This window comes from Sapajus apella, unplaced genomic scaffold (assembly GCF_009761245.1).
Source record: "Sapajus apella isolate SASKATOON/1434 unplaced genomic scaffold, GSC_monkey_1.0 scaffold1, whole genome shotgun sequence".
NCBI lineage: Eukaryota > Metazoa > Chordata > Mammalia > Primates > Cebidae > Sapajus > Sapajus apella.
The window spans coordinates 68,485,596-68,502,154 of NW_022436941.1; the positions used below are offsets into that span (position 1 = coordinate 68,485,596).

The 16,559-nt window shown below is 39.3% G+C and overlaps 1 protein-coding gene across 4 annotated transcripts in view; it reads right to left on the minus strand.

Annotated features, from left to right (window-relative positions):
* Positions 1 to 16,559, minus strand: part of BDP1 (B double prime 1, subunit of RNA polymerase III transcription initiation factor IIIB) — a 113,805-nt gene that overhangs the window by 14,787 nt on the left and 82,459 nt on the right. For 3 of the 4 annotated variants that reach the window (XR_004269236.1, XM_032278831.1, XM_032278832.1), the window contains exons 27-34: positions 13,867 to 13,903; positions 13,299 to 13,391; positions 10,401 to 10,629; positions 9,556 to 9,713; positions 5,648 to 5,798; positions 5,253 to 5,433; positions 1,780 to 1,843; positions 499 to 685 (exon numbers count right to left, since the gene is read on the minus strand). Coding sequence is in view for 2 of the 4 variants with exons in the window: in XM_032278831.1 (XP_032134722.1) it covers positions 499 to 685; positions 1,780 to 1,843; positions 5,253 to 5,433; positions 5,648 to 5,798; positions 9,556 to 9,713; positions 10,401 to 10,629; positions 13,299 to 13,391; positions 13,867 to 13,903 (1,100 nt within the window). In the remaining 2 variants the exon portion in view is untranslated. The remainder of the gene's footprint in view (positions 1 to 498; positions 686 to 1,779; positions 1,844 to 5,252; positions 5,434 to 5,647; positions 5,799 to 9,555; positions 9,714 to 10,400; positions 10,630 to 13,298; positions 13,392 to 13,866; positions 13,904 to 16,559) is intronic. The other variant, XR_004269238.1, reaches the window with a different exon arrangement.

A 16,559-nucleotide genomic window follows, 5' to 3' on the forward strand; every position in this document is an offset into this window, starting at 1 on the left:
ATGGTCTCGATCTCTTGACCTCGTGATCCACCCGCCTTGGCCCCCCAAAGTGCTGGGATTACAGGCTTGAGCCACCGCGCCCGGCCATATATTTTTATATTATATAAAAAACATCTCTATTTTACCATTATCACTGTTTTATTTTCACAACTTTCTGTGAATGTGTATTTCACAGTTTCATATGTATGTATCTATACAAAGTAACCACACTTTTAACAGGTATCATTTTATGATCCAGACTATTAATTTTTTTAGCTTTCAAAGTAACTTAAAATAATAAACAAGTTTCATACAAAACTAACATATGGAACATTTAAATGGCATCTCTATCAGATAAAAAAATCTACCACATTACATTTCTTCTCTAACTTACCACATAAATGCTAAATAAGATATCCACAACAATAACTAATATTGGTGAATGGTTTGTTCAACCAATACTATTTAATAAATAAATCACTTTTCCTCCTAGCAAAAACAGTTTCACTCATTCATTACCTCACATCACCCCTTTCTTCAGTATTCATTGATTTGACCAATATGGGAGCTGGCAGTAAAGGGTTTGGCATTAACTGTGCAGCGGCATCAGTAAATTCTTCTACTGCATTGGTTGGGATTTCCACCAGAGTTAAAATAAATGCTTGTTCATCTTCTCCATCTTGAGATATATTAGCAACTAGATTCACTATCAAAGTTTAAAAGTTAGTAATCAAAAAGCTCAACTCTGAAATAACAGAATATCATTAATTCATCTCATTTCTAAAAAGACAGTCTCAGGACAACTTATTAAGACTAAATAAATGCTCCTCACCCAAACCCCCCACCAGCCTAAAGCAGAAGAAGTAATTTCCTTCCTTTTTTTTTTTTTTTTAAAAGGAGACAAAAGTCTCGCTCTGTTGCCCAGGTTGGAGTGCAGTGGCACAATCTCAGCTCATTGCAACCTCTGCCTCCTGGGTTCAAGTGATTCTTTTTTTTTTAAATTGCATTTTAGGTTTTGGGGTACATGTGAAGAACATGTAAGACTGTTGCATAGGTACACATGTGGCAGTGTGGTTTGCTGCCTTCCTCCTCATCACCTATATCTGGCATTTCTCCCCATGTTATCCCTCCCCAACCTCCCCACCTCCCACTGTCCCTCCCCTAGTTCCCCCCCACAGGCCCCAGTGTGTGATGCTCCCCTCCCTGTGTCCATGTGTTCTCATTGTTCAACACCCGCCTATAAGTGAGAACATGCAGTGTTTGATTATCCGTTCTTGTGTCAGTTTGCTGAGAATGATGGTTTCCAGGTTCATCCATGTCCCTACAAAGGACACAAACTCATCGTTTTTTATGCCTACACAGTATTGTGCCTCAGCCTCCCAAGAAGCTGGGATTACAGGTGTACGCCACCACGTCTGGCTAGTTTTTGTATTTTTAGTAGGGGTGGAGTTTTTAGTAGTATAGAGTTTTGCCATGTTGGCCAGGGTGGTCTCGAACTCCTGGCTTCAAGTATCTGCCCACCTCAGCCTCCCAAAGTACTGGGATTAAAGGAGTGAGCCACCATGCCTGGGCCAAGAAGTAATTTCGTAAAGGATAAAGATGATATACTATGGAGAAGATTTATGTCTTTAAGAAACAAAACCAATATAAAAAATACTTCAAAGTGTTTTTATAAAAGTTTTTAAATTCAAGGCCAGCATAGACTAAAATAAAACTGTTTTGTGTTTTTCCATAGTTAAATAAGGGGTAAAAATCATACAATTAGGTTCTATGACACGTCACTGAAGCGTATTATCATACCTGTTAGGTCTTGAGGATTGATTATATTCTCTTGTTGGACTTCTGGAATACTTGCTGGTGTATACTGCCATAAAAAATTAAAACGAAAGAGTGAAGTTGGCCATATCTTAGATTTGAAAAGTTTTCCTGTCAATATGATATACTGAAGAGATTAACTCAACAACATCTAACCATATATAGTTTTCAAGGGTTTGAAGCTTTAGACTGTTCTAATAAACTTCTGACTCATTTAAATAAATATAAATACGAGGAATCCTAACTAAAGTGTTAAATATGTGCATTTTATGAAATGATTTTTGAAGTGACAGGATAGGGAGACTCAAACCACACAATTTTTTCTCTACTCCCATCACACCAGCCATTGTACTATTAGTAGGTGACACATGAATAGAGCCAAACTGCTTTCCCTGCATCCAGTATGGTTCCCTCCAATCTGTTTTCCAAAAAACTGCAAACATTGTTTTTCTAAAATGCAATCCTGACTGTAATTCTCTACTGCTTAAAATCTCTCAGCTCACTACAACCTCGGCCTCCTGTGCTCAAGCAATCCTCCCACCTCAACCTCTTGAGTAGTGGGGAGTACAGGTGCACGCCACCACACCTGGCTAATTTTTTTGTATTTTTGGGGAGATGAGATGAGGTTTTGCCATGTTGCCCAGGCTGGTCTCCAACTCCTGGGCTTAAGTGATCCACCCACCTGGGCCTCCCAAAGTGCTGGGATTACAGGTGTAAGACACTATGCCTGGCTTCTACCGCTTAAAATCTTAAAACTTGGCTGGGCGCGATGGCTCACGCCTGTAATTCCAGCACTTTGGGAGGCCAAGGCGAGTGGATCATGAGGTCAAGAGATCGAGACCATCCTGGCCAACACAGTGAAACCCCATCTCTACTAAAAATATAAAAATTAGCTGGGCATGGTGGCACACGTCTCTAGTCCCAGCTACTCGGGAGGCTGAGGCAGGAGAATCACTTGAACCAGGGAGGCAGAGGTTGCAGTGAGCTGAGATTGCACCAGTGCACTCCAGTCTGGGTGACAGAGTGAGACTCCAACTCCAAAAAAAAAAAAAAAAAAAAAAAAAAAAAACTTAAAACTTTCATTTTGCAACAAACAATGTCAATAATTGATTAACGCAAGAATCATCGATGGATATTAAAACTATAGGGTGACAGCTTGCTGGGTTGGTCTCATCTGACAAATTACTAATACACAGTGAAAAAGATGCCATTATAATGAAGAAATCTGGCAGGTACCATTCTAGCCAAGTGATCAGTGAGCATCACCAATAATGGGACAAAATGACACTATGTATCTCCTGATGTGATGTAAATGGAAAAATATGTCATCACCTATATAGTAATTTCGCCCTAAAATATTTAAGTTGAATCTAGTAATGAGGAAACAATTTAAAAAAAGAAATCCAGACTGTAGGCCAGCCTAGACTGGTCTAAACTTCTCTCGTTTTTTTCTCTTTTGTGAACAAAAAGACAGAAAAAGCACTCTAGATTAAAGCAAAATAAGGAGAAATAATAATCAATGCAATGTGAAAGCTCCAATTGGATCCTGAATTTAAGAAAAAAAGAAGCTGGCCAGTTGCGGTGGCACACACCTGTAAGCCCACCACTTTGAGAGGCTGAGGTGGGCAGATTATTTGAGGCCAGAAGCTCAAGACCAGCCTGGACAACATGGTGAAACCCCATCTCTACTAAAAATATTATACAAACAAATTAGTCAGGTGTGATGGTGCACACCTTTAATCCCAGCTACTTAGGAGGCTCAGGCATAAGAATCGCTTGAACCTGACAGGTGGAGGTTGCAGTGAGCCAAGATTGTGCCACTGCACTCTAGCCTGGGTGACAGAGTAAGACTCTGTCTCAAAAAGAAAAGAAAAAAGCTATAATAGACAAGATTGGTACAACTAGGGAAATTGGAATAGGAAACTGTGTATTACACATTGTTGAGTGTGACAACAGTACTTGTCCTTTCTCTGTAAGAGAACTTTCTTGTCCTTATTAGATACAAGATGAGGTATTTATGGGCTCAACTTACTTTCAAACGATTCCGTTTTATTTATTTATTTATTTATTTATTTTTGAGACAGAGTCTTGCTCTGTTGCCCAAGGCTGGAGTGTAATGGTGCAATCATGGCTCACTGCAACCTGCACCTCCTGGTTGCAAGCAATTCTCACATCTCAGCCTCCCAAGTAGCTGGGTAAACAGGTGCATGCCACCACACCTGGCTAATTTTTGTATTTTTGTAGAGATGGAGTTTCACCTTGCTTGCCAGGCTGTTCTTGAACTCCTGACCTCAGGTGATCTACCGACCTCAGCTTCCCAAAGTGCTGGGATTACAGACGTGAGCCACCCCACCGAGCCAAGTATCTATCTATACAGATGGAGAGCAAGACAGAGTAAAAACACAAATGAGGCAAAGTATTAACGATTAATGAATCAAAGGGAAGTGTATAGGAGAACTCTTTAAGATTTTTGTAACTTTTCTCTAAGTTCAAAATTATTTCAAATTAAAAAGTAAAAATAAAAAGTCAGGGTGGGGTGAGGAATCTTGTAACTTCGGATGTAACCAAACTCCTTAGCAAGTAATAAAAATCCTTTTATGATCTGTCTGCAGGCTACCTTTCTAACTTCATCTCTAATCACTTCATTAATATTCCACTCACACGATTACATGCTGTTTCATACTGGTTTGTTTTTGGAGACAGGGTCTCACTCTGTCTCCCAGCCTGGAGTGCGTGGCAACCACGGCTTACTGCAGCCTCTACCTCCCAGGCGGAAGTGATCCTCCCACATCAGCCTGCTGAGTAGCTGGGGCTACAGGCACATGCCAGCATGCCTGGCTTTTATTTTTATTTTTTCAAGGCATTATAGGTGTGAGCCACTGACCCAGTCCACACCTGTTCTTTACACATGTTCCTTTCCCTTTAACTGGATAATGTATGCATGTTCTTCAAGTCTAAGGCTTCTCTCACCTGGGGAACTTTTTATTGAACTGTTCACGTATTGGTTATATGACTGCATACATTTATAAAAACCTGAAGAATTGTACACTAAAAAAGGTAAAGTTACCCGGTTGCAGTGGCTCACAACTGTAATCCCAGCACTTTGGGAGGCCAAGGCAGGCGGATCACTTGAAGCCAGGAGTTTAAGATCGGCCTGGCCATTAAGGCGAACCCTGTCTCTACTAAAAAAACAAAACCCAGCTGGCTATGGTGGTGCATGCCTGTAGTCCAAGCTACTTGGGAGGCTAAGGCAGGATAGTCTGCTGAACCTGGGAGGCAGAGGTTGCAGTGAGCTGAGATCATACCACTGCACTCCAGCCTGGGCAACAGGATATTAATTAAAACAAATTAAAAATGAAAATAAAAGGGGTGAAGTTTATTGTATGTAAATTATATCTTATTTTTTTTAATGGAGGAAAACACCTTGCTATCCCTTATTATACTGTACATTCTTTTACCTCTGGCACAGGAAGTGTAAGTACACTGCCTCCTTTAGGGTCCTTTATCTGGGGCTCTTCAACAGAATTTTCACCAAGACCCCTATCCAAACCAAGTGTGCGGGGTCCTGTCTCAGAGGAAGCAATTGGAGCAACTGACAACATGTGAACCTCTTGAGAGCTCTCTTCTTGATTTTCATTTCTGAAAGACAGTATAGTGTGTCATTTGAAATCAGGCAAAACATGGAAGTATTTTTAGAGCTAGGTGTGTAAAAGATCATGTAATTCAATGGTTTTCAAACTTTTAAAACATATTTAATGCAACAAAACTTCTTTTTCAAATTCTTACAGCCACAACTTAAGGGCTACAGATGAAACAATATAAAGTGAATCTCAGAATCTCTTCCCTCTTTTACCTTTCGGTTAGGTTTACTTCTTGAGGAATACCGGTCCCTTTGATACCATGTACACATGCCAATTTGCTCTGCGCCTTATTCTCTGCTGTTGTAACTGGTCCAAGGTTTTTATCTTCCAATTCTGTTGCTTTGGAAGCATTTTTCTCTGTTTCTTAAACAAAAAGCACACTTAAGATATAGACCAAAATAATACAGCTAAAATCCCTATATTAGAAACATATTTCATCTTAAAAGGAAGAACCCTATATAGTGACTCTTCCAAACTTCTCTTAATCCACAAATCAGGCTTATACCCATGGCAGAAAGTTCTGGCTAACAGATTTTTGAATAGTAAAACAGATGACTAATAAATCCTGCTCTGCAAATATTTCACTCCAGGCTGTCACAATTGTATCTTTACTTTAAGGTACTAGCATCAATAATTAGAACTCACATACAAAAGAGGCTTAGAGGTGGGTACACAGAGGTTTGGCTAGTTCCACTTTAGAGGAAGTCTTGTGGAAGGAGCTGCACTGCCAAGAATAATATCACAAATGGGGAAAAAAGTCTTCCATACAGAAGAGGTAACTTGAGCCTACATGTTGAGAGAGGTTTTAGAAAAGGTGATCCTTCATGGTTCTCATGTATTTCATATCATGTTTAGTGCAACACTAAATATACACGCTTAGTGCGATACCATGAATAACACCATGGGACCCATCCAAAGTACCATTAATGATGGGGGAAGCGCTCCCAAGAAGCAGAGAAAAGTTGTAACATTTTAAGAAAAAGCTGAATTGCTTGATATGTATTACAGATTGACACCTGCAGTTGTGGTTGCCCACCATTTCGGACAGATGTTTCATCTTGTAAACAGATGACATAAACTTTTGGTACTGATAAATACAATGCAGTACTGAAAATGTATTTTCTCTTCCTTATAATTTTCTTCCTTTTATATTTTTTTGAGACAGGATCTTGCTCTGTTGCCCAGGCTGGAGTGCAGTGGCATTATCACAACTTACGAGAGCCTTCATTTTGCAAGCTCAAACCTCCAAGTAGTTGGGACCACAGGTATGTGCCACCACGTCTGGTTTTTAAAAATTATTTTGTAGAGACAACGTCTCCCTATATTGCAGAAGCTGGTCTCAAAACTCCTGGGCTTATGTGATCTTCCTGCCTCTGCCTCCCAAATAGCTAGGATTTCAGGTGTGCACCTCCACCATGCCTAGCCTGATTTTCTCTTTTCTTTTTTGGAGATGGAGTCTCACTCTGTTGCCCAGGTCAGAGTACAGTGGCATGATCACAGTTCACTGCAACCTCAACCTCCCTGGGCTCAGGTGATACTCCCACCTCAGGCTCCTGAGTAGCTAGGACTACAGAGATGCGCCACCATGCCCGGCTAATTTTTTAAGTTTGTAAAAAATTTTTAAGATGGGGGGGTTCTGCTTTGTTGCTTAGCCCAGGCTGGTTTCAATTGAGCTGCCTGCCTTGGCCTCCCAAAGTGCTGAGATTATAGGCGTGAGCCACTGTGTCCAGCCCCAGCCTGATTTTCTTAAAAACATTTTCTTTTCTCTGTGGTTCAAGGACATCAGTTGAAAAAACAGAAAAAAGAAAATAAAAAAAAATTTTCTCTAACCTATTTCATCATAAGAATATAGTATATGATACATATAAAATACAAAATATGTGTTAACTATCATATCAATAAGGCTTCAGGTCAATGGTAAGCCGTTAGTATGTACGTTTTTGGGGAGTCAAAAGTTATACATACATATATATTTTTTCAATTCATAAGAGACAGGGTCTATGCTGCCCAGGCTGGTCTTGAACTCCTGGGTTCAAGCCATCTTCCCGCCTTGGCCTTTCAAAGTGCTGAAATTACAGGTGTGACCCATTGCCCCCAGCCTATACACAAATTTCTGACTGAATGGGGAGGTCAATGCTCCTAGTTCAAGGGTCAATGAAAGAGAGAGAGAGAGAGAATAAAAAGACAAAAAACTGATCAAACAAACATAGCAAAATGGTACTAATTAGTAAAACCACTTGGTGGATGTATGGATATTTATTTTACAGCCCATCTTACTTTTTAATTTGAAACTACTTTATAGTAAGTTAAAAGAATTTAATGACCAAACATTTCTTTGAAATGTTAATGTAATTTCATATGTCAAAATGATTTTGCAATTTGTAAGAGAATAAAATTTACCTCTTTGAAAACCATTCCAAGCTCATGGTTAGAAATAAATAAATATTGTGAAAATGGCCATACTGCCCAAAGTAATTTATAGATTTAACGCTATCCTCATCAAGCTACCTATGACCTTCTTCACAGAACTGGAAAAAACCACCTTAAACTTCATACGGAACCAAGAGAGAGCCTGCATAGCCAAGACAATTCTAAGCAAAAAGAACAAAGCTGGAGGCATCATGCTACCTGACTTCAAACTATACTACAAGGCTACAATAATCAAAACAACACGGTACTGGTACCAAAACAGAGATATAGACCAATGGAACAGAACAGAGGCCTCGGAGGCAATGCCACACATCTACAACCATCTGATCTTTGACAAACCTCACAAAAACCAGCAACGGGGAAAGGATTCCCTGTTTAATAAACGGTATTGGGAAAACTGGCTAACCATGTGCAGAAAGCAGAAACTGGATCCCTTCCTGATACCTTACACTAAAATTAACTCCAGATGGATTAAAGACTTAAACATAAAACCTAACATCATAAAAGCTCTAGAAGAAAACCTAGGTAAAACCATTCAGGACACAGGCATAGGCAAGGACGTCACAACTGAAACACCAAAAGCATTGGCAACAAAAGCCGAAATAGACAAATGTGATCTAATTAAACTCCAGAGCTTCTGTACAGCAAAAGAAACAATCATTAGAGTGAATCAGCAATCTACAGAATAGGAAAAAATTTTTGCAATCTACCCATCTGACAAAGCACTAATATCCAGAATCTACAAAGAACTAAAAGAAATTTATAAGAAAACAAACAAACAAACCTATTCAAAAGTGGGTGAAAAATATGAACAGACACTTTTCAAAAGAAGACATATGTGAGGCCAACAAAAATATGAAAAAATGCTCATCATCACTGGCCATTGGAGAAATGCAAATCAAAACTACTTTGAGATGCTAGCTCACACCAGTTAGAATGGCAATCATTAAAAAATCTGGAGACAGATGCTGGAGAGGATATGGAGAAACAGGAACACTTTTACACTGTTGGTGGGAGTGTAAATTAGTTCAACCATTGTGGAAGACAGTGTGGCAATTCCTCAAGGACCTAGAAATAGAAATTCCATTTGACCCAGCAATCCCATTACTGGGTATATATCCAAAGGATTATAAATTATTCCGTTATAAAGACACATGCACATGTATGTTCACTGTGGCACTATTTACAATAACAAAGACTTGGAACCAACCCAAATGCCCATTGATGATAGACTGGACAGGGAAAATGTGGCACATATACACCATGGAATACTATGCAGCCATAAAAAACGATGAGTTCGTGTCCTTTGTAGGGACATGGATGAAACTGGAAACCATCATTCTCAGCAAACTGACATAAGAACAAAAAAAAATCAAACACCACACGTTCTCACTCATAGGCGGGTGGTTGAACAATGAGAACACATGGACACAGGGAGGGAAGCATCACACACTGAGGTCTGTTGTGGGGGACTAGGGGTGGGGCAGTGATGGGTAGGGAGTTGGGGAGGGATAACATGGGGAGAAATGCCAGATATAGGTGATGGGGATGGAGGGAGCAAACCACATTGCCACGTATGTACCTATGCAACAATCCTGTATGTTCTTCACAGGTACCCCAGAACCTAAAGTGCAATAAAATATATATATTTTAAAATATATATATATATTATTATTATAATAAAATTTACCTCTTTGAGCTTCTAGTTCTTCCCCTTTGGTTACACACAAACTGGAAACTTCCTGATAATCGTCTAACTTGTTGGTCCCTAAAATCTTCTCAAGATTTGGTTTAGGCTTGGCAAATCTACTTATTCTTGAATTACTGGTCACTTTAGAAGTTGTATTCCTAAAAACAGAAGATAGAGAAATTTATGAATCATGTTAGATATTGCTCTTTCACTTTAATACCGTCTGCCTAGCACTGATAGAGTGAATGACCAACCTGTTAGGTGCCACATTGTCTACAAGTGTTCATGTATTAATACTAAAATTACAAAGTAGTAACTTTACTAGAGGTGTTGAGAAGAGAATTTAGTCTGTACAGGTATTGATCGACTTACGACCTATGCAACTTACGACCATTTGACTTTACGACCACAATCACTAGCCAGAACTGCTCTGCGTCTGGCAGCGCAAACGTTGCCCAGTTGGGCATACAACAGTGCAGACCAGCTTCCAGCAGCACTACCATCTCCGCGTGCACCATTTCAACTGTACGTATAGCCTACTCAACTTACGACCAAATCGTGTTACAACCGGTCTGCCGGTCCCAATCGTGGTCGTAAGTCGAGCACTAGCTGTATTTGTAAAACAGACCATTTACATAAAACTATTTCATTAACGCTTCAAAGACACACAACATTCACTACTATAATTTAAATATGCAAACCATTAACCTAAAATCAAAATCAGTCAGTCTTTAAAGAGTAAGAAATTAGCATTGCCTACTTTACATTTACAAGCATTACTCAAAGCTATTAACTAATTTGATGGCAGTTTTAGTAATATGTATTAGTTGAATACTAAAATAAACCTGGTTGGCGTAGCATTCTCCTTTACGTTCTCCATTAAACTAATTTCTTTTCTGGAAATTTGCTCCTCCAATACAATCTTGTTTTCTTCAAATGATGCAAGAGATGTAGTAATGACAGGTGAAGAAAGCTCCTGACATTCATGAACAATTCTCTGATTTACATTATCTAGGCTAAAAGGAATATGGCTTTTATCCTTTGAATGAACATGAGGAAGTACACATACTCCTACTGAAGAAAAAAAAAAAAAACAGAAAATTAAAACAAACCAAATTATAGATGCTCAAAATAAATTCCTCAACATTTAGTAACCGTAAAATTCTGTATTATTAAAGTTTGCTTTATTTGTGCAGCAGAAAAAGATAAAAAAAATAAATATAATAAAAGTTTGCTCTTGTTGGCTATAAATTTAAATTTATGCTTTCCTATTTCATGCCAGGGATTTGACCTATTGTGAGCTTAATAATTCCTTTTTTTCTTTTTTTGAGACGGAGTCTCACTCTGCTGCCTAGGCTGGAGTACAATGGCACGATCTCAGCTCACTGCAACCTCTGCCTCTTGAGTTGAAGTGATTTTCCTGCCTCAGCCTCCCAAGTGGCTGCGACTACAGGCGTGCGCCACCATAACCAGCTAATTTTTGTATTTTTAGTAGAGACAGGGTTTCACCATATTGGCCAGGCTGGTCTGGAACTCCTGACTTCGTGACCCACCCACCTTGTCTCCCAAAGAGCTGGGATTATAGGCGTGAGCCACCACGCCCAGCCAAGCTTAATAATTCTTATAGGCTAAAATTTTATTCAATTATAAGTAAAAATGAGTCTTTTTATTACTTTCAGTAATTATATAATCTCAGATAGATTTCAAGTTAGATGGCACTTCCATCATTTACAATTTTTAAAACCTTATGTTCTATGTATACTTTATGTTCTACACATTTCTGACAGGCTCTACTGCAATGCTCTCCCACTAAGAATGGAGCCCCACACAGAACACAAATCAGAGATTTTCCTGATAAATATGTTTCCAACCCTAAAAGTCTAATACATATCTATCTATTTTTAAGACAGGGTGTTACTTTGTTGCCCCGGCTGCAGCGCAGTGGCATGATCTCAGCTCACTGCAGCCTCGAACTCCTGAGCTCAAGCGATCCTCCCACCTAGCTTCCCAAACAGCTGGGACTACAGGTGTGCACCACTATGCCTGGCTCATTTTCTGTGTTTTTTTGTAGAGACGAGGTACCACCATGTTGCTCGAGCTGGTTAAACTCCTGAGATCAAGCAATCGCCAGCCTTGGTCTCCCAAAGTGCTGGGATTACAGGCATGAGCTGCCATGTTCAGCCCAAAAGTCTAATACTTAAAATGAATGGAGGCTGGGCACAGTGGCTCACACCTGTAATACCAGCAGTTCAGGAGGCCAAGGCGGGTGGATCACCTAATGTCAGGAATTTGAGACCAGCCTGGCCAAGATGGTGAAATCCCATCTCTTTAAAAAATACAAAAATTAGCTGGGCATGGTAGCAGGCACCTGTAATCCCAACTACTCAAGAAGCTGAGACAGGAGAATTGCTTGAACTTGGGAGGTAGAGGTTGCAAAGAGCCGAGATCATGCCATTGCACTCCAGCCTGGGCAACAAGAGTGAAACTCCATCTCAAATAAATGAATGAATGAATGGTAGACTACTCATAATCAGGCAAAATAATTACCAGGAATAGTATAATTATTCATTTCATGCAGTTAAAATATACTGAGATTGGCCGGGCACGGTGGCTCAAGCCTGTGTAATTCCAGCAATTCGGGAGGCCGAGGCAGGCGGATAATGAAGTCAGGAATATAAGACCAGCCTGACCAAGATGGTGAAACCTCGTCTCTACTAAAAATACAAAAATGAGCTGGGTGTGGTGGTGCACACCTAAAATTCTAGCTACTCAGGAGGCTAAGGCAGGAGAATCACTTGAACCCGAGAGGCAGAGGTTGCAGTGAGGAGAGGTTGCGCCACTGCATTGCAGCCTGGGTGACAGACCGAGACTCCATCTCAAAAAAAAAAAACAAAAACAAAAAAAACTGAGATAGTAAAGATTTATTACTTGTCTGTGATTTCCGTCTGATAAATTAAAAATCTTGGTTGACATATCTTTTGGTTCTGTCCAGATTGAGAACAGTTTAAATTATTTTAAAATTATTTCAATGAGTTCTATTGCCTCTTTGTGCTGTATTCATCATCTAATTGTGAATACCATCCCAAGGAGCAACTCCTTTGTTATAAGACACATGTATAAAGTGATCAGTCAGCTCAGTTAACCAATCACGTTCATGATGGTAAAGGTAGTATTCACTATAGCAACTATTCCATGAATACAAATTATTCTTTTTTTTTTTTTTTTGGAGACGGAGTTTCGCTCTTGTTACCCAGGCTGGAGTGCAATGGTGCGATCTTGGCTCACCGCAACCTCCGCCTCCTGGGTTCAGGCAATTCTCCTGCCTCAGCCTCCTGAGTAGCTGGGATCACAGGCACGTACCACCATGCCCAGCTAATGTTTTGTAGTTTTAGTAGAGACGGGGTTTCACCATGTTGACCAGGATGGTCTCGATCTCTTGACCTCGTGATCCACCCACCTCAGCCTCCCAAAGTGCTGGGATTACAAGCATGAGCCACCGCGCCCGGCCTGAATACAAATTATTCTTAATAAACCAAGTGCACGATCTAGAATGAGCTGTCGCTACACCTAAACGGTAGTAAAATAACAGGTGAATCAATACCCACATATCACCTTTTACGGAAGAACAACAAAATGAAGACAACTTCAAATATAAAAGGTTTATTACTAAATGTGGGTATAATTTCCTAAAAGTTAGACATTAGAAGTTTCTATTTTTGTTAGGACTTGGCTTTCATTCTTACCATCACCCTGTTCAGTACTGATGTCTGACTGCAATACTAGATCTCCCATTGTAAGTAAAGTTATCGCAGCTTCGGTGCTTCCATCATTGGTACCTTGTGAGGAAATATATCAAAATTAAAACACAAGAACAAATCTGGAAATCTGTTTACTTAAAAAAGATTTTTATTTGAGGTGTTTATCTACTAGTAGCAGGTTCCAATATCCTCTGAATCATTATTCCCTTACTAGGGTAGTCTTTTGCTCAGGTTATTTGCTATAAATAAATCATCACTGCTGGTTTTGACTCACTGACCATGCCGCCCTCCCATTAAATAATATCTTCAAGGAAAATGCTCCCCCATTTGTGCAGATCCAGAGGAAATGCTCAAATACTTCTTATTCAAAATTTAACTTTTAATTCACTTTCTAAAATATCATTCTAAGAATCCACATTTCTCAAAGAGATAACATAATCAATAGGTGAATCTTTTGGTTAAAACTCTCCAGCAAACCGATTCATTTATTATCCCCACTATTATATCACTGTACTAGCAAGGTAGTCTTAGCAGTTCCCTTGATAACAGTTACCTGGTTCATCTTGGATATGTTCACCTGTGGTCATTTCCTAAAAAAGAAAAAATTAAGTAACATCTTAAATATTTTCCCAAACATGTTCTGTTTTTCAACATGCACTACATTTTTAGAGGTCTTTCCATACTTTTCATTACAACAGTGTAAACTGGTTTGTCTTAATTTATAATTATTCACCAAATTTCACCAGCAAGAACAGAAATAATTTAAAGGCCAAATTCTTATGTCTCTTGCTCCTGATTTTATCTTTTTTTTCTGTATTATGTGCAAATTTTAACTCTGATCACATTGTTATATACATCTACCATTCTTACTTTACTTTTTCATTTTCATAATCCTTCAACTCTAGTCATATCTGTTGCCAATTTTTAACCAACGGAAACCAAGGCCTGAAGGGTATTGCAAAATTTTTATACTACTACGTAGCTTAAAACTTAAATGCATTTCAATAAATTAAGAAGTTATAGAATCAATGTAAAGGGCGACAACTTGAGAAGCTTCATTGACCCACTCCATAGGGAAACTGATCTAAAAAACAAAACATTTGAAAGCCTCTGAAAATGATCCTAATGACAAAAAGCAAATAAATAAATACCTATTCAAGAAAATCTGAAAATTTGCTAACAAAGGTGAGTGTCTATGTGAACCAAAACTGCTCTCTCTCTCTCTTTCCTCCCAGCTCAGTGTGGCAGAGACTTCACTTCAAACTGCTGCACCCAAAAAAACAAGGCCCCCTGTTCCCAAGGTCCCACCTGGAAAGCATTTTTCCCTACGGGAGCAGGACTTCAGCTCCTGACATCACAAGAAAAGTACAGACCAATATCTATTATGAATATGAACATAAAAATCATCAATAAAATACTAGCAAACTGAATCCAACAATGTATAAAAATTAGACATTATGACCATAGAATTTATCCTGGGTAAGCAAGGTTGGTTTAACATCCAAAAATCAATACAATAAAAAACAAAATTCACATGATCATCTCAATAGATGAAGAAAAAGTATATGACAAATTCCAACTCTCTTTAACGACAGAAACATTCAACAAACTAGGAATAGAAGGTAACTTTTTTAACTTGGTAAAGGACAGCTATGAAAAACCCATGGCTAACATCATACTTAATGATAAGACTGGATGGGATGAGTGGTAGCAGCCAGACCGCCCAGCTCTGAGAAGGTTCTCAGCATGGTGCGGCTCACAGGCACCCAGCACGCACCCTCTGCCAGGCTGCAAGATGCCCAAGAGGAAGATCAGCTCTGCAGAACGGCAGTGAAGGAAAGAGTCCAAGATGAGATTGGTATGACTATCAGCTAAACCTCCTCCTGCCAAAGTGGAAACAAAGTCAAAAAAGGCAGCAGGAAAGGATAAATCTCCAGACAAAAATGTGCAAACTAAAGCAAAAGGGGGAACAAAGGGAAAACAGACCAAAGTGGCTAATCACAAAACTAGATTTGCCTACATAAAACTAAGAAACAGAAACCAAGGAGTGTCCAACCTCTGATGAAGTCCGAGAGAAAAAAACCCAAGTCCAATTAATACAGAGCATGTCTTACCAACAGTCCGTCTCCCTTCTTGTACATTCCAGAGGAATGTTTTTATAAACTATTTCATAAATGCAAGTTTTTTAGTAACTCTAGAAACATTTTTAAGAAGAAGGGAGTCCAGGCGTGGTGGGTCACGCCTGTAATCCAAGCACTTTGGAGGCCAAGTCAGGCGGATCACCTGAGGTCGGGAGTTCAAGACCAGCCTGATCAACATAGTGAAACCCCGTCTTTTAAAAAAAAAAAAAAAAAAAAAGAAGGGAATCCCACCTCATTCCATTTTTTAAGTGTAAATGTTTTTAAGAGGTAAAAATCATTTGCCATTGTATATTTTTTGGTGCAATCAGAAATAGTGTGGGATATTGAATTATGGGAGGCTCTGACTATCTTGGGTATCAGCTTAACATTCCACCATATTAACTGGAATATGGAGTCACAGTCCTACATCTGATGTCTTGAAATTTTTAAGTTACTTTTATTCCCATGGTTTGGTTCTGTTTTGTTTGAGACAAGAGTCTTGCTCTGATGCCCAGACTGGAGTGCAATGGTGGCGATGACAGCTCACTGCAACCTCACCCTCCTGGGCCACGGCAATCCTTCTGCTTTAGCCTCCAGAGCAGCTGGGACCACAGGCGCATGCCACCATGCCCAGCCAACTTTTAGAAAACATATTTGTAGAAAGGGTCTCCCTATGTTGCCCAGGCTGGTCTTGAACTACTGGACTCAGGCTATCCTCTGACCTCCCAAAATACTGGGATTACAGGCATGAGCCACCACACCTGGGCCCATGTTGATTTTAGTAAAATTGCTTCTTAAAGAAAACCACTCCTTGATCATGGCTCTCCCTGTCAGAATTGTGTGTGCTCTATAAGTCTTTGGTTGTGTTAGTCCTGTTTTCCTAATAACTTTGTTAATGTGCTGTGAAAGACTGAAAATTTGAGTATGTAGTATATATGCTATTAAATTGTAAATTGTGGAAGTATTTAACAGCTTATCAACATGTAAGAATGCTGGTACTTGATAGCCTTTTAATGAAAAGTTGCCTCCAAATTTTAAGCTGGAAAGTCACTGGAGTAACTTTTGAAATCATTACAATACATGGCTTTTTGGATTTTTTTTTTTTTTTTTTTTTTTTTTGAGACGG